Source organism: Trachemys scripta, chromosome 8 (assembly GCF_013100865.1).
Source record: "Trachemys scripta elegans isolate TJP31775 chromosome 8, CAS_Tse_1.0, whole genome shotgun sequence".
Taxonomy (NCBI): Eukaryota; Metazoa; Chordata; order Testudines; family Emydidae; genus Trachemys; species Trachemys scripta.
The window spans coordinates 97,612,388-97,636,778 of record NC_048305.1 but is presented as its reverse complement, the minus strand read 5'-3'; the positions used below and the strand labels follow the sequence as shown (position 1 = coordinate 97,636,778).

Here is a 24,391-nt window from a genome sequence, read left to right as displayed (position 1 = left end):
GGAATGCGTAGAACAGGACCTTCGTCCAGGGAAGGAGAAAGGCATCTCTCAGAGAGTGGTGACCTAAGTGTCCTCTTGAAAAGAATAAGGAGTACATCTTTGTTGCTGAATGTGGCGACTAAGAACACCTCAGGAAATGCCCACTTTTGGAATATCCTGTGAAGAATTTGAGAGTCCAACTCCCATATTTAGTCCTGGGAGAAACGCCTGCTGAGCATATCAGCTGGGATATTCTGAACTCCAGGAAGATAAATGGCTGAGATCTGAATCTAATGGGCTGTAACCAGTTCCATAACTTGGGCACACAGGGACGGGGATCTTGGTCCTCCCTGTTTGTTGATATTAAAATATGCAAGCCACATTGTCCTTCATGATCTTGATTGATTTGCCCCCATCAGTGGTAGGAACTGAAGGCAGGTGTTCCTGACTGCCCTGAGTTCTAACAGGTTGATATAGAGACAGGCTTCCTCAGGTGACTATCTGCCCTGAGTTGTGAGGGTTTTCTCCCCACCCTAAAAGCAATGTGTCCGTTGTCACAGATAATGTTGGAGCTGAGCAAATGAAAGTAATCCCTGCGCAGACACTGAGTTCATTTTTCCACCAGTCTAGGAAGTTCTTCGTCTGGAGGGGAACTGTGACCCATGTCCAAGCTGTGTCTGGTTGAGAAATAGATCCTTCTGAATCAGCCTTGAAAGCAGAGGAGTCATAGTCTTGCATACTTGGTCACAATGGTGCAAGCTGCCATATCACCAAGAGCTGCTGCAAACAGTTCCTTACTGTGGTATGGGGGCTTCCTTGAATTGTCCCAACCAGGTTTGCCAAAGTTATGAATCTGTCTGTGGGAAGGAAGGCCCTGGTTGCCAACAAATCCAAATATGCCCCTATGTATTGTATTCTTTGTTCAGGGGTAATGTGGATTTTTTTAAGTTTAGCTGCAGACCTAATTCCTGGAGAGAGGGCTGTCTGAGTGGAAGTTAGTACTGCTTCATAAAGATTGGCCCTCAAGAACTCAGTCATTGAGTTACAAGAAAACTAAAATTGCTTCTTACCAAAGGTAGGCAGCTACTCTGCTAGTACCTTTGAGAATACTCTTGGGGCCAAAGAGAGGCCAAAGGGAAAAAATAATTTTTGAAAATGAACCTGGCCCATGGTGAAACGTAGATATTTCCTGTCTGCAGACTGTATTGTTATATGGAAATAGGTGTCCTGTAGCGTTAGAGCCAAAAACCAATCTCCTGCCTCTAGAGATTATAGCTGCCAGAGTCACCCTCCTGAACTTTTGAGACTTTAAAAATTTATTCAGCCATCGTAGATCTAAGATCGGTCTTCACCATCCATCTTTCTTTGGCATGAGAAAATACTTGGAGTAAAACCCTTTCCCCCTGTGAGGGGATGGGACTGGTTCTATCGCTCCTAATTGAAGGAGAGAGTGTACCTCTTGGTATACTCAGGATAGCCTCGTGAGAGGGATCCCTGTAGAAGGATTTGGAAGGGAGGTGGGAGGGATGTAAAGGGGATGATGTGGACCAATGTTATAGCTCGCTTGTCTGTTGCAATACACTGCTAGGCCTTCTGGAAATGGGAAAGGTGGTCTCCAAAACAAGGAAGCTGGGCAAAAGGTTGCAGCTTGCGAACTAGAGGTGAGGGAGGAGTCGAGCCCTCCACCAACCTGTCAAAATTATTGTTTCAATTATGACTGGGTCCTCACTGAAGGAGGATGAGCAGCTTCTTTCCTCTTGAGTTTCTGTCTCTTTCTAGTCGGCTCAGTGGTTCTGCGAACTCCAGAGAACTAGGCTGGGTGCGATTTCTTGGTAGTTTGAGACCTGCTAAATCTCCTCTTGTTTGTAGCAGAGTATATACCCAGAAACGTCAATCTGGCCCTGGAGTCCTTCCGCGTGTGCAGGTATTCGTCTGTAGTCCCTGAGAAGAGCTACTGACCATCAAACGGGAGGTCAACAGTATTCCGAACCTGTCTTGGGAGCCCCGACAGCTGGAGCCATGACACCCTGCATATGACAACCGCTGTGGAGATGGATCCAGCAGCAATGTCTGCAGCACCCAAGGACACTTGGAGAAAGGTTCTGACTAATAACGGACCCTCCTTAATGATGGCCTGGAAGTGCTCTCTATGCTCCTGTGGAGGAGGTTCAATAAAGGTTGCAAACTTCTTGTAATTTGTGAAGTCATACTTGGCCTTGATTGCCTGATAGTTTGAGATCCAAAATTGGAAGGTCACAGATGAGTATGCCTTTCAGCCAAAAAGGTCTAACCTCTTCTGGTCCTTATCATAAGGGATAGACCAGGAGTAATGCTGTTTACCCCACTTTTTTACAGTATCCACCAGGGAATTAGGTGGGGGAGTGGGAAAACAAAAATTCTGAGTCTCTGAGGGGAACATAATATTTCTTATCTGCCCATTTACAAGTTGGCAGAATGCTGGCAGAAGTTCGCCACACAATCTTTGCTGGATACAGGAGTGCTTCATTAATGGGTAGCACAACCCCAGTGGGTATCACCCACTGCAGAATGTCCAGGAGTTTGTGTTGTGAGACTTTAACCTCCTCAAGAGATATCTGGAGGGTGTCAGCCACCCTCTTCACAAGGTCCCGGAATTGGCTGGAATTTGGCAAATTGCTGCTGATATGCTGTCCAAGGATCCCAGTATGGCCATTCGTGGGGTCCATATGGGAGAGGGGGATGGCACCCAGGACTTGGTCACATTTACTAGTTGTAAATGCTACCAAATGCAGTATTCTGCCATCTTAGTCAAGTCAGCATTTAGGGTGCATTCAAGTTCTAGGAATGTCTATGCTTGGACACCTAAGCAAATGTCATCTGTGTACATGGACTTGTGGAGCTGGGTAAGCAAGAGGTCATTTGTGTACAGATTGAAAAGCAACAGTGCCAGCACAGAGCCTTGGGTAAACCACTGGTTTGTCTTTTCCACATGCTAACTCTTGTCTTCCACGTGCACTTGGAAACATCTGTTGTGGAGAAGGTCAATGATGTTGACTACCTATTCTGGGAGTGCTCTTGACAATTTGACTGAGAGCCCCAAGCACCAGACCACGTCATATGCTGCTGTCAGGTCCAGAAATATGGCTCCTGTCTTCTGTTTTTTCTGAAAACCATTTTCGAAGAATGTTTTCAAAGCTAGCACTTGATTGAAGGTGCTCTGACCTGTCCAAAAGCCTGCCTGCTTAATGCTGAGCACTGATTCCACTTCTGGGAGATACGCTGGAGAATGAGATTCTCTGGCACCTTGAATGGCACAGACAACGGGGAGGGATATCAGTTGATAACTTGCAATATTATGTGGCTCTTTCCCCAGTTTCAGGAGAGCAATGACTTTTGACATTCACAATGTCTTTGGAAGTCACTCTTCGTGAAGAACTGCACCAGTCACTGATAAGCACGAGTCCCAAGGTGCTTGAAAAACTCTGGCAATATGTTGTCATAGCCAGGAGCAGTGACACAACTACTACCACTTACGATTTGGTCTAACTGTGGCTGTGAATGACTATATGTGTTGCTGAGTCTCTGACAACTGGCAGCTTGGTTTGGTATGCCAGGTGGTTGGCTAAGGGATGGCGGTTGCTAAGCTTTGTCGAGACAGCAAATCAAATTCCAGCATTTCCAGCTGAAGTGAATGATGTCTAGATTTCAAGTAGTCTTCCCATTGTGCCTGTCTAGCAGCCTCCAGTGACTCGATTACATGATCAGCAATATCTGGGTCAGCAGAGGATCCCTACTGACCAAGCCGTTTAGTACCATTCAGCATGAAGGCACAGCATGTAGACTGGATGGTGGTTGTGCAATATGGATGCACAGGCAGCTTTGAAGATGGCTTCTCAGAATCGACTGAAAACTTCGTAGACCAGATGATGCGTGATGGTATGGAGATGACACTTTTCTAGAGCATCTGTGTACTTCTTCCTGTCTGCCTTCCTGAAGTTCTATCTCAGTTTGTCAAAGGATCTAATGGTTGGGAGTTGTAGGCCAATGCGGATAATAGAAGGTCTTTCAAGACAAGACATGATGCAGGTTGGGAGTGACCATCCATGGATGACATCCAGCATAAATCAGGAGAGCATTTTCTTGCCAGTAATTATTTGCTATATCACTTGCTTACATCCTGCTATGGCATCTCAAATTAATTACAGATTACAGTTCCCTGCAGAATGTGGCAAGTGGAGTTCGGCTCCATCACTGATGGGGCACCAAGGTCTTTTTCATGAACAGTATTCAGTATCAGTGCAGATGTTATATGTTAAACAGAAGAGTTAACAGCTAATAGGTGATTATGACAGAAAATCTCATTGTGAAGATCTAAGGCTTGTGGAAAAGCTAACACAAACAGGAGTAAAATGTCCTGTTGCTTTGCCAGAGAACAAACTCTTGATTTAGCCACGAGAAGGGCATGGGCACCTATCTGAACTCTGGAGGTATTCGCTGCCAGTGTGCTTCAGAAATAGCAGTGTGTGTTAAATAAATCTCTGTGTATGAATGTGTAACCCTTACCCACCCCAGATACACATTTTCTAGAATGTCAGACTTCCAGAGTGAAATCCCAGCGTCCATCCCAACCATCTTCCTATTTTCACTGCCCCACAGTGCTCACAGGGCTACTTACATACCTGGCTAGCCACGTCATTACCTCATCACAGCTTGGGCAAATTTCCTACCCCTGGAATCTGAGCTACTGCAGCCTACAGACACCCTGTAGCTCTGTTACTTACTGAAACTAGTAAACCGCCCTCTGATCATTAGCTGAAAACCAGAACAAATCACTATAGATGCTGCAATAGGGTGCAATACCAATGCAAATCAGAGTGCACACGAGGGAGGTTTGGTGCATAAATTAAATGCAGCTGCACTTTTTGATTAAACACACTACTAGCAAACGAATCTGGATACGGTGTTCCAGTGACACGCAGACTCATGTTTTCAGCAGGTGCCTGTTACATACTATCTGGATGGGTGCCATAAAAATACCTGGGGCGGGGGAGAGAGTGGAAAAAATGATGGTATGGTTTAAGGCACTGGACCAGAGTTTAGGAGTCACGACTCTGTGGATCTGCCCCAGATTTCCTGTGCAAGGTTGGGCAAGTCCCTTACGGCTGTATTCGCAATGGGGACATAAGCGATGCAATGCTGAATGTTGCAGCACCTGACTTTTAGGTGCCCTGCTGCTTAGTGGAATTCACAACCCCAAGTTAGGCACCCACCCAAGCTTCCTGTACAACGTCTGGGGAGAATTAGGCACCTAAGAATGGGATTCACAAAAGCCAGCAAGCTGAGTGGGGAGCTGTCTAAACTAGGGGGAAATACTGTGGGGAAGGGGTGAGGCCTAAGCCCTGCCCCTCAAAGGGAGTTAGATGCCTAACTTCAGGCCTCCCTCTGCTCGAATCCACAGCTGTAAACCTTCTCCTGCATCACGAGCACCTAACTCTGTATGAAATACTTTAAATATTCCCTGGAGCAGGGACTGGAACCTGGGTCTCCCAGGGAAGTGCCCTAATCTCTGGACTACACAGTTGTTTTCACATCCTCTCTGGCCCAGTTAATGGTTAAGTATTTCATACACAACGGAGCAGCTTCAGCAGGAGAGACTGGCAGAGACTCATTCCAGGATGCGGCATAGCCCTGGAAGGTGGGAGACCTGGGTTCGTGTGCCTGATCCACATCAGGGAGAGGAGGCATTTGAACTCAGCTCTCCCACAGCCTGGGTAAGTGCTCTAACGGCTGGGCTATTGGGAGAAGGGTCTGTGACACTGTCACCAAGTTTCACGTAGGATCTGATCTGGTAGGTGTGCTCTGAGTACACCTGTAGGATTGAGTCCCACTGGTGGAAGAGGTGGGGAAACGCCACGTTTGTGAAATCTGCAGGGGCTTAGGTGTGAGGCGCCATGTTCCTCAGTCCTGTCAGGACTTAGGTGGCTGTGCACATGCCCACAAGTACAAATTTGGGCACCTAGGGATTTTATTGGTGGATACGTAGGCACCTACGGGCTTAGGCAGCAGCTGAGCAGTGGTTTTGTAAATATCAGTGTTGTCTAAATGTTGGACTTAGGCGGCTAAAGTGTCAGTTAGGTACCGAAATCCCATTTGTGAACATACCCCTTAGTCTCTGTGCATTCCCCATCTGTAAAATGATGATAATGACACTTCCTTTCTCCCATTATTTGCCTGTCTTGTGTATTAGAGAGTAACCTCTTTGGGGCATGTCCTGTCTCTATGTTTTTGTGCAGTATAGAGTACAGAGAGGCCCTGATTTCAGCTAGGGTCTCTAAACACTATTGTAATACAAATATATAACTACTCAGATAATATGCATGCAAACTTGCAGAGGTATCTGTTGGTACCACAAAAATACTCTTGTATTCTCAAATCAGGTAACTGGTCAAGTGCCTGCACATTTTTGTAGGCCCACTGAAAATCTGGGCCACCATGTGTAACCAAATAAAAAGAGAGACACTCTATGGTCCTATGGATGGATGCTGCTCACCATGCCACTGTTCAAGAGAATGGGGGCATCTTTACAGATCATCCTTACTATCAGTAGCATAAAATGAACTATACTATGTGTACCAGAACCCATCCCTGCCCTGGCCCATTACCTGTATATCTTTCTGTAGAACAAATCACACCAGTATATCCTGTTTGTTGCCACCTCCACATCCAAAGCCACCACATTCTTCAGCATGGGGATGATGCGAGAATAGTCCCTTTTCACCAGATCTATCTTGCGTACCTCATGGCGGTTGGTGAAGATCAGGTATGGACTCTTGCCTATCACAGAAAACAAACAGGCGTGGCTTTTATTTTACCAGCTGACTTGACAGCAGAGGCCTAAGTGCCACATCCAGTTCTCATTATGCAGGGCCTACCATTGAGGGTGATCTCACCGAAGCCAATGGAATCACGCTGCCTGCTTATTCGCAGTTCTATCCCGTGAGGGAGTTTTATTGTGTACCAGAAGCAAAATGTCACCATTTCCCAGAGGGGGGAGCTGTTACATCAGAACATGAAGAGTCTGAGCAGCAGCGGCAACATTTGCTCTTCTCCTGCCCCACTTGCTAAGACGTCACAAGTGAAACACTGAGGGGTTTCTTCACTCTATCGGGTCATCGGCAGCCTTTCAGAAGTGGGGTGCCGAGTCTTCATTTATTCACGCTAATGTAAGGTTTCACGTGCCAGTCATACATTGTAACGTTTTTAGGTCTCTTTCTATGAGTCTATAACATATAACTAAACTACTGTTGTATGTACAGTAAATAAGGTTTTTAAAATGTTTAAGAAGCTTCATTTAAAATTAAATTAAAATGCAGAGCCCTCCGGACCGGTGGCCAGGACCCAGGCAGTGTGAGTGCCACTGAAAATCAGCTCACGTGCCGCCTTCGGCACACGTGCCATAGGTCGCCTACCCCTGCTCTATATGATACATTTTTAACTCTAAGTTGTAGGGTCCGATTCTGGTTGCTCATGCCTAGATGAGCTCGGGGGCTGGAAGCAAGCAGGCACAGCCATCCCTCCCCAGCTTGTATACGGGGCAGTCAGAGGCCTCCTCGGGGTTGCATTGCCTGAGTACAAAGTGCAGAGGGACATTAGTGCCGTATCCAAGTAGATGGGCCCATGCCTGGTCACCGGAGACTGGCTCTGCAGATAGCACATCTGGCACCTCCTAACAGGAGGGATGGGGAACACTTAAGTGTGCTCCAGCAGAGCTCTTCGACTCACTCAGCTGGTGTCTGTCCTTCGCAGGCATGAAGCCTCTGGCCCCGACAGCTCATGTCAAATGTAATGGCATCCACCTCTACTGGGGTTGTGGTACTAAGGCCACAGGCCAGCCCAGAGATTCTAGCAGGAACTGTCAAATTGATTTTTCTTATGACAAACTCGGGAGAGATGGAAACATATTATCTGTGTTATTTTCCTCAGGAAAAACTGTATGCATCTCAGCTTCCTTTGTGACGGAGTACTTACTCAGGCAAACCTCCCATTGCAGGGAGTGTAGGTATGATAAAGGGATGAGCACTGCTCATAAGGCCCGGGAGATATGTGCAGTCAGTGATCCTCAAAACCAGCAGAAGCAGTGAATAATTCTGCATATTTTCAGTGTGTTGACCTTTAACCTCAGCTCAGGGGATCAGGTAAATAAACGTTTATATCTTAGATAAAGTGAAGATACTTGCTAAATTAGTGCAAATTAAACTAAAGCTATAATGCAAGCAGGAGTAAGCCAAGAAATTAAAAGTTCATTTTAAAATGGGCTTTTCAGTGAGCCTGAAGCCTAGTATTTAGCTTGAGGCTACTGGTAGTAATAGTATTCGGTCACATTAGGTCTAGTAAGAATTAACATAAGTAAGTAACCTTGAGTCAGAAAATGTAGCCATATATATCTTTGATAAACTGTCTTGACTCCTTAACTTCTATCTGCACAAATGTGTACAATTGTCGGACCCCCAAAATGGGTAGCAGGCATCACAAATATGGACAAAAAGCCAAAACCTAATCAAATGTGATCTTAGAAATAGGTAGGTGTAAGCAGAGGTGGATTAAAGTTTGGTGGGGCCCTGGGCCAGAGCAAGTGGGGGGCCCCTCCCCGCCCTTTCTGCCTGCGGTCCCGCCCCAATTCCGCCCCTTCTGCCTGCAGCCCTGTCCACGGGCCCACCCATTCTGTCCCTTCCCCCTGCGTCCTTGCCCTGTTCCACCCATATTCTGCCCCCCCACACTATGGTCCCCCGTTTGCTTCTTTCTGCCCTGCCCCCACTGCAACCCCAAGACCGGAGAAGCTCTGTGCCCTCGCCACTGCCCTAGGGCCACAGTGGGAAGTAAGAGCTCCCCCAGCCCTTAGCAGGAAGCTAGAGTTCCTCCAGTCTCAGGGCCGCAGATGGGGTCCCCACACTGGGGCTTCCCCTGCCACCTAGCGCTGCTGCTGGGGAGCGAGGTCGGGGTGCAGGGGCTTCCCCCACCCCACCCGCCCAGCAATCCTGCCAGGGAGTGGGGTCGGGGCATGGGGGTGCCCCTTTTTCCAGGGCCTCCTAATTGGCCAGGGCCCCTGGACACAGACCCCATCATCCCAGGAGCTAATATTCCACTGGGTGCAAGGAATAAGTGCACAAAAGGGGCTCAAAACCAACCCTCAGCAGGAGTGACAACCTTAATCTCACCCTAAGGGGAACCCAAATTCATGAGTATACCCGATGAGGAGTCTGCTATTACTCTTGTTTTTCTAGTTCTGTGAGTTTTGTTTCTATTGATCACAGTATTAATAAAACTCAAAGTCTCTCTGTGTGTGTCACCAATCGTCATCGTAATTAATCTCTACGTAGTCCCCAAAGAACAAACCGATTAGTGACAAGTGCATTCTGCACCTCAAATTAATCATCAGGCTACAAGTGGGAGCTTTGCTTGAGTAAGGCCTGCATGATTTAGCTCAATGTCTCCTATTTTCACTGGTGAGAGGTCACTGCCTAAAAGACTTGAACTGAGGGGAAAATACTTAAGGAAAGAGTGAGTTTATTGAGTTACCCAGCTCCTACTTGGAGGCAGAGGCACCCTGCACCATGTGGGATGTATGGCACAGAGGGAACATTGGGAAGGGAAAAAAGAGCTATACAGGAGGAAACTGAAGAAAGGTTCCATTTGGAGTTCTAAAAATGTGAGCCCCACCTCTACCCCCAAAGCCTGATAGGGCTCTCCCAGCAGGCACTCTGGCCTTAAAGCTGCCCTGCAGAGACCCCGAGGGGGCCGGAATGTCTGAGAAGGAGCAGAAGGGTGGGTCCTAGGACAACCCCTAGGTGGCAACTCCAGCTGCCCCCAGACAGTGCAAGGAAGGGGCCCGGCCCGTACATAAAGTCTGCCAGACATGCTGATGTTAAGGACTTTTTACATACAGTATATTAGGTATAATAAGAAAACTTATTTGGAATTCCCAGGACAAAACTTTCCTGAGCCAGCTCCCCCAGGAAATCACTCCCCCAAAGGCCAGTCCCTTCCATGAAATGATATTCAACGTGGCTGATCCTAGACCTTTTATAATATAGCTTTCCAGCTCCCTGACATTAGCATATTTTCTTTTGCAATGAGCTGGGACATTTGTTTCTTCTAGAGCAAGTGAGCTGCTGCTCTGTTCTTTTTGAGATTCATGTAAGAGGTTAGGGAGAGGTGGGGGGTGGGTCTGCTAGAAGGGCTGGCTAATCCACCTATTTTTGATTGTGTTCCTTTTTTCTTATTATTACTTAATTTTTGCTGCATTGTTTTTAACACCTGTCAAGAGACTTTTCTTTTTAGTCTCAACTTCAACCTGCCAACTGCTGACTGTAATCTTGAGCTGCACACACTGCTAAAATATTCTGATCTGCATGATGAGTGGAACTGTTGCCTTGGGACACATCTGCTGTCACTGTAGCAGTTTTGTATAGTTTTAAATGACTCCATTTGGCTTTTAATTTTCCTTTTGTCTCCTTCCCCCCCAACCCTTGGCCCACAGACCCATGTTTCTTTATAACGCTCATACTGCTGGGTGAGTCAGGTTTGAGTGCTTGCCGGGGTTGCCTTACCTACGGCTTTGCAGTTCTTGGACAGGGTGTCCATCTCGTATCCCTCGTAGCATTCACATTTGTAGTCCCCCTTGTAATTAATGCAGATCTGGCTACAAGCGTCTGGATTCTCACATTCATCTATGTCTGAAAGGAGCGTTTGAAACCCATCAATAACTTGAAATCAAACCATCTGTGATGGAGCAATGCTGGAGTGACTATAATTACGTCTCTGTACAGTGAAACAAGAGACTGCCGTTTGCATGTAAATTACCTCCACACGTTTTTTTATCCAGAAGCTTGTATCCGGGAGGGCATTCACATTCATAACCGATCTTCAAGTCTTTGCATATGTGTGAGCACCCACCGTTGTTGATGGAGCATTCATTTTGTTCTAAAAGAGGCATACAGATTATTTAGGATAAAGGATGGTTTTTAATCACAAGACTGAGTACATTAAAAGGGGGTCGAGGTACCCAGAAATGTTTCAGTAGCTACCAGCTGCTGATGATTGGGAGCTGGCAGTATAGAGCGCACTAGTGACTTCACAAATAGAAAACACCCACCAAAATTCTCTCTAACATTTTAAAGTCCCTTTGGACTAGAATCCAGCGACCTAAAATGACTATGCAAATCAGAGACTCTGGGGACATTGCACAAAATTCTTGGGTTCGCAGTTCCCATCCAGTCCTAAGTCTTTTGCTTCCATGCATTAACTGTCAAGGGACCTGAGAATTATCCCCATTTGACTTCCCCCTCTCTCTACTCTGGTGGCACATACCAAACTGTTTCCTTGAGCTGTAATAATCCATTCCAGGAGAGTCGTCTGACCTAATGGTCCCAGCTAACTGGGGAGAGTCTACGTGGTATTAGATATTCCCATCTACTACACCAGGGCAATCTATGCTGAGAGAGCCCCAGAATATACCAAGGTACAGTCCTTTGGAGATATTCCCACCTAATACCGATGTACAGTCCGTACACAGTCCCGAGCTAACAGGGAGATGTGGACAGTCTGACTGCTTACAGCCTAATCTAACTCATATGTACAGTCTATTCAGTGATAGTCCCATCTAGGACCAAAATGCTGTCTCATCAAATGCTGTTTTTCCCCCTTGTGCAAGAGCTGAAATTGAAAGAGTAGAATTATTGCATCCTCGTAACTATAACTGGAGAGAGGTTGAGGAAGGTTGTTTTCTTGACAGAAATAAAATTTTGCTTGTTGTTCCAATTAACCTATACAAGGTGAAGTAAAATGTCTTCCTCTGTCTAGGATTGCTGATGCAGATGATGTGGGAGTTCTGGGCCACAGTGGTTCATTGGGGCATGCAGCCCATCAGCTTGAAGCTTTAATGTTATATGCAGTCAGATTTATTTATTTATTTTTACTTCTTGCTTCCTTGGATACCACTGTGTAGCAGCCCAGCAGAACCATTAAACCAGTACCCTTGGAAGAAAATAAAACCAACAAGCCAATTAAAGTCAACGGGCTAGGAAAACATTGCAACGGAAGAGACAGCATCTTGGCTGTAGCATGCTTCCACTTTCCTAACAAAGAAATAAGCACGTTATTAACAGCAGCAAGATCACTAAGCTCTGAGTAGCTGTCCACAGAGTCATATTGTGTGCCATAGCTGTTCTTTGACATTTAGTAAATGGGTATTGCCTTTTACTATCCTTATATTGGCCTCTAGCCTATTAGACTGCGCGCACGTGCACACACACACTTCAAAATGCTACAGGTTATTGTAACTTAAACAAGGATTTGCATGTTAATCATACTTCTGGTTACATGGGTGCTTTGTAGCATGGATATAAAAACAGTACTCGGGCTCTGGTTCTCTCACTGCAGCTCTTAACATAGACCTAGAAGTAGGCCAAGTGTAGACACTACTCTGCTCAATTTTCTATTATGGAAGAGCAGCCAATTACCCAAACTGGGGCCACATTTCCACCTGACAATTTAAATAAGATGACTAATAAAACTCTGCGACGTTTGGTGCCTTTCTGAGGATCTCAAAGTGCTATGGAGAGGTTGCTAAGTACATTTACGCCCTGTTTTACAGACAGGGAAACTGAGGCAGGTAGTTAAATGACTTGCTCAAGGTCACACAGTGACCCAGTGGCTGGAATATAACTTGTATCTCCTGACTTCCACTTCCCCGTTCTAATTACCTGCATGTTGCTGGCAGCACCCCTTATGTCACAGCATGCGGGCGCCACTCCAGAGGGCGCCAGAGCTGGTTCCCTCCAGATACCGCTCAGTAAAAGCTTCCGGTCCTGGTGCATGTGGCGAGCACACACGTAATATGGAATGGACATGAGCAAGCACTCAAAGAAGAACAGCAATGTTAAATCACTGTCTCCCAAGCATACACTCACATAGACTCCTCTGTGCTGAGTCAGGTGTACGTGTGTAATGCAGCAATGTTCATGGGCTGATGATGTTGGGTGGAGGTTGGGACCCTATGAGATCCCCCTGTACAGTTCCCCCCCCCCGCTGTTTGGGTTGATACGGCACGACAGGCGGCACAAGTGGCATTGCTAGCCTTTGGCAGCTCTGCGATAAAGTACAAAAGTCAGCACTAGAACTTCAGACCTTGGTCTGGGTCATGTTTCCCTATTTCTGAATCAGGATTTGAAAGAAAGAAAAAAAATCTTCCTATCTGTGAAATATTTTTTTCACTCCATTACATTTTCTCAACTAGCCTCTTTGGACTAACAATCTTTGAGGCCAGATTATTGCTGGTTCCATGCAGGTGTGCAAGGGAAGAGCGCAAGGAGCCTGTCCCATACACCTTTGCATGTGAGCCAGCCACAATCACAGTCCTTGCACTGCCTGAGTGCTCCAAACTAGTGCTGCGGCTGGCAGTATTCTCCTACAAGGATGGGTGAAAGGTTCAATAGCCCACCAATTTCCTGCACCAAGGAGTCCTCCAGGAAGAATGGAACTGCTCTTTGGTGGTGTGGTTTGGATTCTCGTGACCTTCTAACAATGTCTATGCAGCAAACAGGTGCTCATCAGAGATGTGCTTGTATGGCATCTGTGATTTTCACTAACTTGGAATCCAATGTAATTTTACACAGAGGGAATTTTTATCAGGCTCATCTGACACCATGCCCGTAATCCCTAATGAAAACCTCAATCACATAGAATCATAGAACTGGAAGGGCCCTCAAGAGATCATCTAGTCCAGTCCCCTGCATGTAGAACATAGAACATGTAAAAACTGGAAATGGGAAACACCCATGGAACTCACCTATCTCACAATAATACTCAGCAAGCACTTTCTATCTTTAAAGCGTTTTACAAACACTAATTAACCCACACACCAGTAATTATCTGGTGTCAGGGGGGTTAGAATGTATGAGTTCCTTGCTCCTGTGCTCAGATCACACATCCCTCCATGAAGATCAAGTGCATTTCTTGGTGGAGGAGAGTGGAGCAAGCCTCCAGTCACACCTGTGCAAGCCCAAAGACCTAAAAAAGCCAGAGAGCCCAATTCTGCTTCAATTTCTATCAGTGCAATGGGTACAGTGTGTGCAGAGCGAGAGAGAGAGAGAGAGAGAGAGAGAGAGACAGAGTGCAGCCAGGAATGGCATTAGCAGCCACATGTTGTTATTCTGCTAGTCATGAGCACCCGAGAGAGAAGAGGTTAACACAGCAGCAATAAGAGGAAAGAGGTGTGTACTGTACCACATTCTTTCACAGGCTCGTCAGACCCATCCCTGCAGTCTCTATGTGAATCGCACACTTTGACTCCATCAATGCACTCTCCATTTTTACACTGAAACTTCCTGGGGCTTTCACACGTGGACTCTGTTGTGTTGGGCAAGAGAGGAAAGCGACTAAATTAGATTAGGGTCATGATAATGAAGACTGAACATCAAGCTTCAAGAGGTTAAAATTAGCAGCAATGACATGGTGTTAAGCAAAAGAATATTTGGACTGAACATCATGCAGGATTATTATTTTTTTCCGAAGAGTGAGGTCTATTAGGACTTTGGAAAAGTTCCTAGGGAAGCCCCATTACTGGCATATTTTAAAATGCTCTATAAGGAACAACCCTGCATTGGCCTGGGGAGATGGAGCTAATAGGCCTTTTAAATCGCCAGTGCCTACAATGCGCTGACTGAGCTGGACTTCTTGTTGTACCATACATTGGCGTGTACGGTGCATTGGCTATACGTACCGTTAATGCAGCCTGCCTCATCGCTGTTGTCAGGACAGTCGTGTACCTTGTTGCACTGCTTTGCTCCATGGATACAGGTCCCGTCCCCACACTGGAACTCATCAGGGCGGCAGGTCACCAGTGCTTTAAAATGACACCATCAAACTGTTAACCAGTATGGATTTTAAATGGCTTCATACAATAGTCTTTAACCGCATACAAGCGACTCTTCATTTGGCTTATTAAACTGTACCTAACATGCTCCCTGGGCTCCTGGACAAGGGTGTGGGGGGGGTAATAGGCGCCTCTATAAGAAAAGTCCCAAAAAACGGGACTGTCCCTTTAAAAACGGGACATCTGGTCACCCTAATTATATGTAGAGTTCAGTGTGTATATTACAGGGCTCAACAGAAACTCAGTAACTCTTTCTCTGTGCAGGGAGCTTTAAGATTTAACAAACCTGGGCTCTGTGAGACCAACAGGGGGTGGTGAGGGCTCGTCACTGAGAATGTCCTGCCTTTAGCCCTCAGGTGTTTAAACACGGCAGCTGAGGTGCTCCAGTTGATCTTATGGCAGAGCACGGGGAGTGAAGTGGGTCTCTAAGGTTAGCCAGGACCAGCCCTTATAGGGCAAAACCAATACCTCGAATAGCAGCCCAGAGCTAATCAGTGCAGACAATGGAGTTTTCCTGTCAGAAACAACGTTAAGCAAGTGGGCAGCCAAATTCTGTGCTCACAGAAGTTTGAGTGGTTTTCAGCTTTAGCCCATACGAGGTCCACTGCTGCACTCCAATTCAAAGGAGACGAAGGACCGCGTGCCGACACTGGCTACCGCACCTCAGCTTTTTATTTATTTTAGATTTAAAAAAGATTTTTTAAAAATACGTTTTGAAACATGTCCAGCCTGAGGTGATGGGCCAAATTCATCCCTGATATAACTCCACGAAAGTCAATGCAGTTATACCAGGGACCAATCTAGGACTGGAGATGTGAGTGTCAGAGATGCTGAGTACTCAAAAGTCGAACTGAAGACCAAAGGGAGTTGTAAGAGCTCAGCTGAGGGCCAGGCTCCGTGCTAAGTTACAGTCTGAAAACATCTCGGCAGACTCAGACCATGTTTCAAGCCCAGAGTTAATTTTCCTGGTCAGGTTATTACTGACTCAAAAAAGGTCTTCATAACAGAAACATTAAGAAATCCCTCTGTTACAGAGGGCTAGATTCACAAGGGGGACTTGGGCTTGGCAACATTCGGTGCTACAATGCTTAACTTTTGAGCACCCCGCTGCTTAGTGAAATTCACAACCCTGAGTTAGGTGCTCAGGGTCCCGCCACAATGCTGGGGGAGAGTCAGGTGCCTGAGAAAGGGATTCACAGAAACCACCACACTGAGCTGCCAAAACTAGCCAGTAGGAAATGCGGAGGAAGGGGAGGGGTCTAAGCCCTCCCCCTCCAAGGGAATTAGGTGCCTAACTCCACCAGAGGGAGGCGTCTCCATCCACTTGGAATTCACAGCTCTGAACCCTTTCCTGGAGTTAGGCCCTAAGTCAAATCAGTCCTTTCTTGCAAAAAAAACAGGAAGAGGTGGAGGAAATGGTGGTGGCCCCCTTATGCTCAAAAGACCAGGGATTAGGGCACTCACCTGGGATGTGGGAAACCAGGGTTCAAATCAGGCAGGGTAGGGACATGAACCTGGGTCTCCCACAACATCCCAGATGAGTGCAACTGACTGCTGGGCTGTAGTGCATAAAAGGTGATTGGCACCACTGCCTCCTCTGTGGCAGTGGTACCACATGTGGGAAGCATGTCCTGATGAGGCCCTGCAGGCAAGACAGGTGGGAGAATGACTGATTTGAAAATCCCACCAGGGCTGGGCATGAGCTAGAACATCAAGCTACTTGGTGGTGTCAGGACTTAGGTGTCGGTGTGCATGGCAGAAATTTAGGTGCCCTGGGGACTTCAGGCACCTATATGATTAGGCAGCAGCTGAGTCTGGTTTTGTGAATGCCAGTGGCACCTAAATGCTGAACTCAGGCACCTAAAGGGACAGGTAGACAACTACGTCCCCCTTGTGAATCTAGCCCAGAGCCTCTATCAGAAGCAATGCCTTCCTCCAGGTTATGTTAAACAAACGGCCTCCATAGCTGGGACTCTCATTTATATTGACAATGAATAAGGCTACGATTAAGTCACGGAGGTCGCGAAAGTTATGGAATCCGTGACTTCCAGCAACCTCTGTGACTTCAGCAGTGTCCTCTGCTGCCCATGGGGGCCAGGAGCTGCAGGGGCTGCCAGAGGCGGTGGGGAACCCCCAAACTTGCAGGCAATGGGAGGGAGGGATAGCTCAGTGGTTTGAGCATTGGCCTGCTAAACCCAGGGTTGTGAGCTCAATCCTTGAGGGGACCACTTAGGGATCTGGGGCAAAAATCAGTACTTGGTCCTGCTAGTGAAGGCAGGGGGCTGGACTTGATGACCTTTCAGGGTCCCTTCCAGTTCTAGGAGATAGGTATATCTCCATATTAAAAAAAAAACAAAAAAAACAAACCCTGAGCTCCCGGCCCCCAGAGCTATGGGTGGTGAGGGTACCTCCCAGCTGACCCAGGAGCCGGTGGCACCCCTTGGCCCCTGAAGGTGGGGGGGAACCCCCAGGTGCCAGGCCCCCATGAGCAGCAGGGGACCCCCCCCCAATCTGCAGAGGGCAGGTGTACCCTACAATCCCCAGCTGCTGCAGTTGGCTCCTAGCCCCTGCACAGCTGCCCCACTTCAGGTGGTGTGGGGACCCGCAGATCCCCATTTTGTCCCAGATATTTTTAGTAAAAGTTAGACTAAAAATATCCGTGACAAAATCTTAGCCTTAACAATGAATACAGAAGCTCTATAGATGCTCACGGGTAGCAGCCGCCAGTTTGATTGCAAAGGAGATCTACAGCTTCCTGGGTATGTTACACACTACAGTTCAGAGGAGACCATCTTCCAAATGTTTCCTCAAAATTCTATTTAAGTAGCCAAACATTTGAAAGTCTTTACTGCAGTGTTTCTCCTTTGGGGGCTGAAGCCGAGTTTTACATGACAGAAAATCATTGCCGTGAATAGTTATAGGAGGTCAGAGCTGACGCTAATTCATGTAATCCAAAGCCACATGGTAGCATTTCCTTGACAATTTCACAAACTGTCTCTAAATACAGAAATTATGGCTTCTTCTTTGAGTACTTGCTCATGTCCATTCCAATTAGGTGTGCACGCGCCGCATGCATGATTGTCGGAAGGTTTTTCCTCTAGTGGTACCCATCAGGTCGGCTGTGGAGCCCCCTGGGGTGGCACCTTTATGGCAGTGTATACAGGTCCTTGCTGACCCGCTGCCTGCTCAGTTCCTTCTTACCGCCAGTGATGGTTGTTGGAGCAGCTCGGTCTTGCGTATTGCAAGTGCCTACTTAGAGGTCTTTCTTCGAATAGTTGTAAATCGTCACCCAGTAGTGTTAATTAAATTAGTTGAATAGTACTTAGCTGGAAGATCTTCCCCGATTCCCTTTCCCCCAGATTGGGGCATGCCTCAGTCCCAGGGTTTAAGCCCTGTGAGAAGTGCCTGCAGCCTATGCCAGGTGGCGATCTGCACAAATCCTGCCTCAAGTGCCTTGGGGACGGTCATCAGGCGGATAGGTGCAAGATTTGCAGGGGTTTTAAGCCCAGAACAAGCCCAACTTCAGTTCAGGGGGTCCTTCTCCGAAGCAGGAAGCCCTCTACTCTTGCCACTTACTTCGCCAAGTGGAAGCGGTTCTCGATTTGGTCTATGCAGAAAGGTACTCCTCCACCACAAGCCTTGATCCTGTTTATTTTGGACTACCTGCTCGACTTGAAACGGTAGGGGTTGGCGACCTCTTCGATCAGCGTACACTTGGCCGCCATCTCTGCCTTTCACCCAGGGGTGAAGGGTAGGTTGATCTTTGGAAACCTGATGGTAGGCTGCTTCCTCAAGGGGCTGGATAGACTGTATCCTCAGGTGAGGCAGCATCTTCCTCCTTGGGACCTCAATCTAGTCCTTGCCAGGCTTATGTCCCCCCGTTTGAGCCCATGGCAATATGTTCCTTGCTCTACCTATCTTGGAAGGTAGCTTTCCTCATGGCCATCACTTCAGCCAGAAGGGTCTCCGAACTCAAGGCGCTGACATCTGAACCCCCTTACACTGTCTTTTATAAAGACAAGGTGCAACTACGTCCACACCCTGCGTTTCTCCCTAAAGTAGTCTCTCAATTCCCTAGAAATCAGGACATTTTCTTACCTGTGTTTTTTCCCAAGCCGCATGCCAATAACAGAGATTGCATGCTTCATTCATTGGACATGAGATGCGCCCTGGCTTTCTATATCAAGCGCACAAAGCCGTTTTGGAAGTCCCCACAGCTCTTCATCACTGTTGCAGAGAGGATGAAAGGGCTTCTCATCTCCTTCCAACGTATATCATCCTGGATCACGTCGTACATCAGGACTTGCTATGACTTGGCCAAGATTCCGGCCCCAACATTGACGGTGCACTCTACAAGAGCTCAAGCGTCATCTGCCGCTTTCCTAGCTCAAATGCCCATTCAGGATTTATGCAGGGCAGCCAAATGGTCCCCTAACCATACCTTCACCTCGCATTACGCAATTTTGCAACAGTCCAGAGATGACGCAGCGTTTGGCAGGGCAGTACTGCAATCTGCGACCAGATGAACTCCGACTTGAGTACGGCTTGGGAGTCACCTGATTGGAATGGACATGAGCAAGCACTCGAAGAAGAAAAAACGGTTACCTGCCTCTTGTAACTGTTGTTCTTCGAGATGTGTTGTTCGTGTCCATTCCAAATCCCGCTCGCCTCCCCTTTGTTGGAGTATTCCGGCAAGAAGGAACTGAACAGGCGGTGGTTCGGCAGGACCTATATACACTGCCATAAAGGCGCCACTCCAGTGGGCTCCACAGCCAACCCGACGGGTACCGCTAGAGGAAAAACCTTCCGACAATTGTGCACACATCTCACACACACCTAATTGGAATGGATATGAGCAACACATCTCGAAGAACAACAGTTATGAGAGGTAAGTAGCCATTTTTTTTAGATACCCCAAAAAGAGCGAAGAGACATTAAGTGAACTAGCAGTAAGAATCATAAAGTGCAAGCCATGGCACAGTATTATTCTTCACAGCATCATACGTGATGCAAAATACAGATTTAGGATGACTTCAGTTGACTGAACTCTATCATGCACAGAATTGCTGCATGACATTTTATATAGCAATGACAACTGCAGCACCTGTGGAGGCATGGGAGAAACCCAGAATTTATAAATACAATGTGACAAAATAAAGGCTGTGAGGTGGCTCTGTCCCCTCCTGCCCCAGAAAGAAGTCAAATCCACCCCATAAATGCACAAAGATAAACCTTTTGCAAAAAACCCTAACGTAAAAAGCTTTCCCAAATAATAAACTGTGTCCTACGAGCCACAGCTTTGTCACCATCAAATTCCAGAAACTAAGTAACTGTGAGACAGGTAAGTGGATGGGAGACCTCAAAAGCAACATCTATGGACCTACTGGATCATCAGTTTCATTTTCTTCCTTATAGGTGGCACTCTTTCCTCTAACTCAGCAGTGAAGCAATTGCCCAACCCAATCCTACACTTATTCGAGTTAGTGTGATTTTTGTCACGCAGTTCAACTACAGAAGGCCTGAAGTTTATCAAGTAATTTGGGACCCTCAAGATGAAAGGCTCTATGTACCTTGAATATATTTATTTATTAGTAGTAGTAATATTAGTAACAATAATAAGACTCCCAAATTTAGGTTTAATTAAAAAAAATAATTTTAACCAAACTTACTATAAAGAGAAATGTTTCCATTTAAAAAAAAATGAAATCAATTTGTAGGAAACCCAAACCCAATATTGTACAGCTGCAGGAGAATTTGAGGGGAAAATTGTTAACACCAGTTTAGTATCTTTATCCAAGCTGAATGGACAGCAACATGCATAGAGACCGATGCCAGATGGTGCAAAGACTTATGGAAAAAATACTTTTGCAGTTTGAAAAGTACAGTGAGCAGATTAATTAACCAGAAGTTTGAAAAGTGTTCTGATTTTCACAGGTGCTGATCACCTGTACCTCCAACTGACCCACTGGGAACTGCACGTGCTTAGCGCCTCCGAAATATGGCCACTGAGGGCCTCACATTTGGCATCCAACTCTTCTGACAATTTTGGCTAAGGTTTGTAATACAAAAGCCAAAGAAGTTAACATCAGCATAAAAGGAACCATAAAACTCCCCAGCCTGGGGTTCAACACAGTCCTATAAACATGGTGTGGAGCCTAACCTTCCCGTGAGCCATATCCCCCACTGTCTCTCTAGTAGTCAATGTATTGCTCTGTCCCTGAACATCTGGGTAAGCGGAATGAGCAGCTGAGCTAAATTTAACTCCTTGGTCACCAAGGACCAGGTAGTCCCCTAAAACCTTACCGGCGGTGAAAAGAACAGTCCATTTTTAAAAATTCTTTCACTCTTAATCATCTAAGTGTGACAAGGGGAACAATTTAAAAAAATGTATCTGTACAATGTTCTTATAAGTACAACAGCTTCGTACCTGCAATGTTGTGGCAAAAGTTATCCTGGACCTGGTAGGCAGGCAAGGGGTGTGGGAGGCGGTGGAAGATTGGTCACAAGCCTTTTTATAACGAAACTGGGACATAATTTAATTTCAATATAATTGGCTGAGTGAATACAACGGGCCACCAATCAGGGGCATTCCCACAGCACCAGGATATCCTGTGTTAGTGAGGAGGGCTGTGTTTTTGCAGAGCTTTGTTGATATGCACCAGCTGTTCAGAAAATTGCAAGGCTATTTCGGAGGCTTAAATCAATGGAATCTCAGCACTTTTATAGCTCCTCTCCAGTTCCACAAAACAGAAACAAAGCAAGAACCTGTTAAATTAACTGCTACACATAACACAACTATGCTTTACATTTGCAAATTCTGGACAAAACGACAAGCTGCTCAAATTCAACATGCACATTCCAGGCTCAAAGCTGGTATTCCCCTTGCCAATTACTCCCGTGTCTTTAATGACGCACATGGGGATTTGCACCAAACAACTTCCATCTGAGGCATTTATTACCTTTTAAAAATAAAGTCACTTTGCAGTTTTATGGCAATTTTCACGTGCGTTTCTCAAAGCACTTTTCAGACATTAACTAAGCCTCAAGATACGTCCTATTTTGTGGATGGAGGGACTGAGGCACAGAGTTGGAAGTGAGACGAAAAGACAGTTGTAGAGTCAGGATTAGCTCTCAAGAGCCCTGATTCCTAGTTATTTGTTCTAAGCACTGTCCAATATTCCCCTTCTGAATGAACAACCTATATTTCAAAGGAGAACTTTTAAGATAACAGGTCTGGATTGTGAGGCTGATAAATCCAAACTATAGATTATATTAGAAAAATACATTTTGAGTGTATTTATATGAATTCAGGAAAAAAACAACTGCCACAGACAAATTCCTTGAGCCAGCCCATTCTATCCTATTTATTTTCTCTCTCTCCGCCAAAGCATTTTCACTAGTTGTCGCCCTCAGTGGGTAGCCTACTCTTTCATTCATCCAAAATGGTTATGACAACAAATGATTGATGCTGGCCTCAAGGCAGATTTTTTTAAGTGGTTAATATCCCTCTATTATGTATAATACAAAAAACCCATTAGCTCCATGTGCAAAATTGACATCTTCAGTCCTGAACTTAATCTAATCAGATCAAATCTATGGTATTTTTAATATACCTATTGTAGAGGTATCAAAGCACCAGATGACGGATGCCATGTCATATATTTGTAACTTCTTCTGTGTCTTTAATAAAAAAAAAGACTTCGAAAGTTGAGAGAGAGAAGAAAACCTCAGCTGTCTGGGCCGGATCCCCAATGCGTGTAAATCAGTAGCTCCACTAAAGTGATTTACAACAGCTGAATATCTGATTCTTTGTTTCCACAATTGTTTGTTTAGCAAACTCAGATCCTTTTGTTTTCCAAGGGCATCGACAAACTGTTTAGTTCTCCACCGTCACTTTTCAAGCTGTGTAATAGATGGCAGGTTTATATTTCAGGTGTGTGCTTCAGAACACGCACCAGTTACCGTCACTGCCTGGGTACAGCTTTTTTATGGTTAGGAGCCACACTGGTTTAATCTAGGAATGATCAGTTAAACACACAGATACCCACACCCAGAGCAACAGATCCCCTCTTCTCTGGTGCATTAAGGGTCTCCTTTCCCACTACATACAGTTCTAGCGGACTAATTATACTGTTATTCACACTGGTTTTACCTGAGCAGAACTTCACTTACGTCAATGGAGTTACTCCTTATTTACATCGCTACAAGTGAGAGGAGAATCAGGACCTGCATGTGTCAAGGAGCCCTCCACAGAAAGGATGGTGTAACAGTCCCTGTGTTTCCTGGAGCCACAGGACCAAACCCAGCGGTGGCAGCTCTGCTGTTCATCCCTTTCTGGTAGGTAAACTGAACATCATGCAATTTGCTGTATATGGATTGACCGCAGGAGACCTTGTACACTAAAATTCCTGCCTTCTGAACATGAATGTTAAAGGTTCCAAGGCACTTTCCAAAGAAGTGGGAGTTTGCCCATCTCCTTGGCCAAATTTCTTCTTTCCTTCACTACTGTGCAGCTATGCACTAGCTGGCAGTCATCATCCCCCCAGAAAAAGTTGCACTATGATGTTGTGGGGAGATATTTTGAAAAGTTTTCTATATAATTGTGAAATATTATGACTGCCGCCTGCTTTACACCACATTTCTTCAAGGCTTCCTATTGTGATGGCTGGAGCTCAGTGGATAGCCTTTGGAAGCCATCTGTGCCCATGTTGGATCAGGCCCAGGGGATGTCCCTGAGGAACAAAGTACTCTCTCGCCTCTAATGTAGTCCCAGTCCTGCCAGCCATGCAGCAAAGGCGAGATGAATGTGACTTGTAAGTGACCTGACTTAGACTCCCTTCTAAAAACAACTGGGGCTCAAAATGGCATTGTCACATTTCAACTGGCAAATGCTTCCGTGACATGTCTCCTACTGCACCCACCTAGGCCCCTTGGATGTGGAGAAGGAGAGAGGGGAGCTCATTTTCCCCCTACTGGATTGAAGCTTGTGTGTAAATAGTCCACCCTCAAATGCCAATGCCATTCCAGGGAACGTACCTCAAGGTCTGAGTTCATTTACTTACATTGTAAGTTCTTTGGAGTGGGGACTATCATTTTGTTCTGGGTTTGTACAGCGCCTCGCACAATGGGGTCCTAGTCCATGACTAGAGCTCCTAGGTGCTACAAATAATTGTGCACAGAAGGTATCAGAATCAAATGTGCACTAACACAGCAAAGGGCCCCAGGATAACCCCCCTTGGCTACTAGCAGGGAATTTACACCTGAGATACTATAACCTGCCCAGGGGTATCAGTGCTGTGAAAATACAACTAGGGGAATAATTACCTGGTAGTAAAAAGAAAAGCACTTGCTTTAAAAATCCAAACTACAGTGACCCAGCTACCACATACACTAGATTAGTTTGACTGCTGTGACAAACATTCCCGACCTACACTGGGTCGTGCTTTCTTTGTACTGTGACAGGTCAAACTGGCCTTTGTGAAAGTGAATTCGGGTCACTGT

The 24,391-nt window shown here is 46.1% G+C and overlaps 1 protein-coding gene across 2 annotated transcripts in view; it reads right to left on the bottom strand.

The window, feature by feature from the left end:
* Positions 1-24,391, bottom strand: part of LRP8 (LDL receptor related protein 8) — a 262,396-nt gene that overhangs the window by 20,233 nt on the left and 217,772 nt on the right. The window contains exons 6-10 of one of the 2 annotated variants that reach the window (XM_034778505.1): positions 14,738-14,860; positions 14,242-14,364; positions 10,819-10,938; positions 10,566-10,691; positions 6,621-6,792 (exon numbers count right to left, since the gene is read on the bottom strand). In XM_034778505.1, the coding sequence (XP_034634396.1) occupies positions 6,621-6,792; positions 10,566-10,691; positions 10,819-10,938; positions 14,242-14,364; positions 14,738-14,860 (664 nt within the window). The remainder of the gene's footprint in view (positions 1-6,620; positions 6,793-10,565; positions 10,692-10,818; positions 10,939-14,241; positions 14,365-14,737; positions 14,861-24,391) is intronic. The other variant, XM_034778506.1, reaches the window with a different exon arrangement.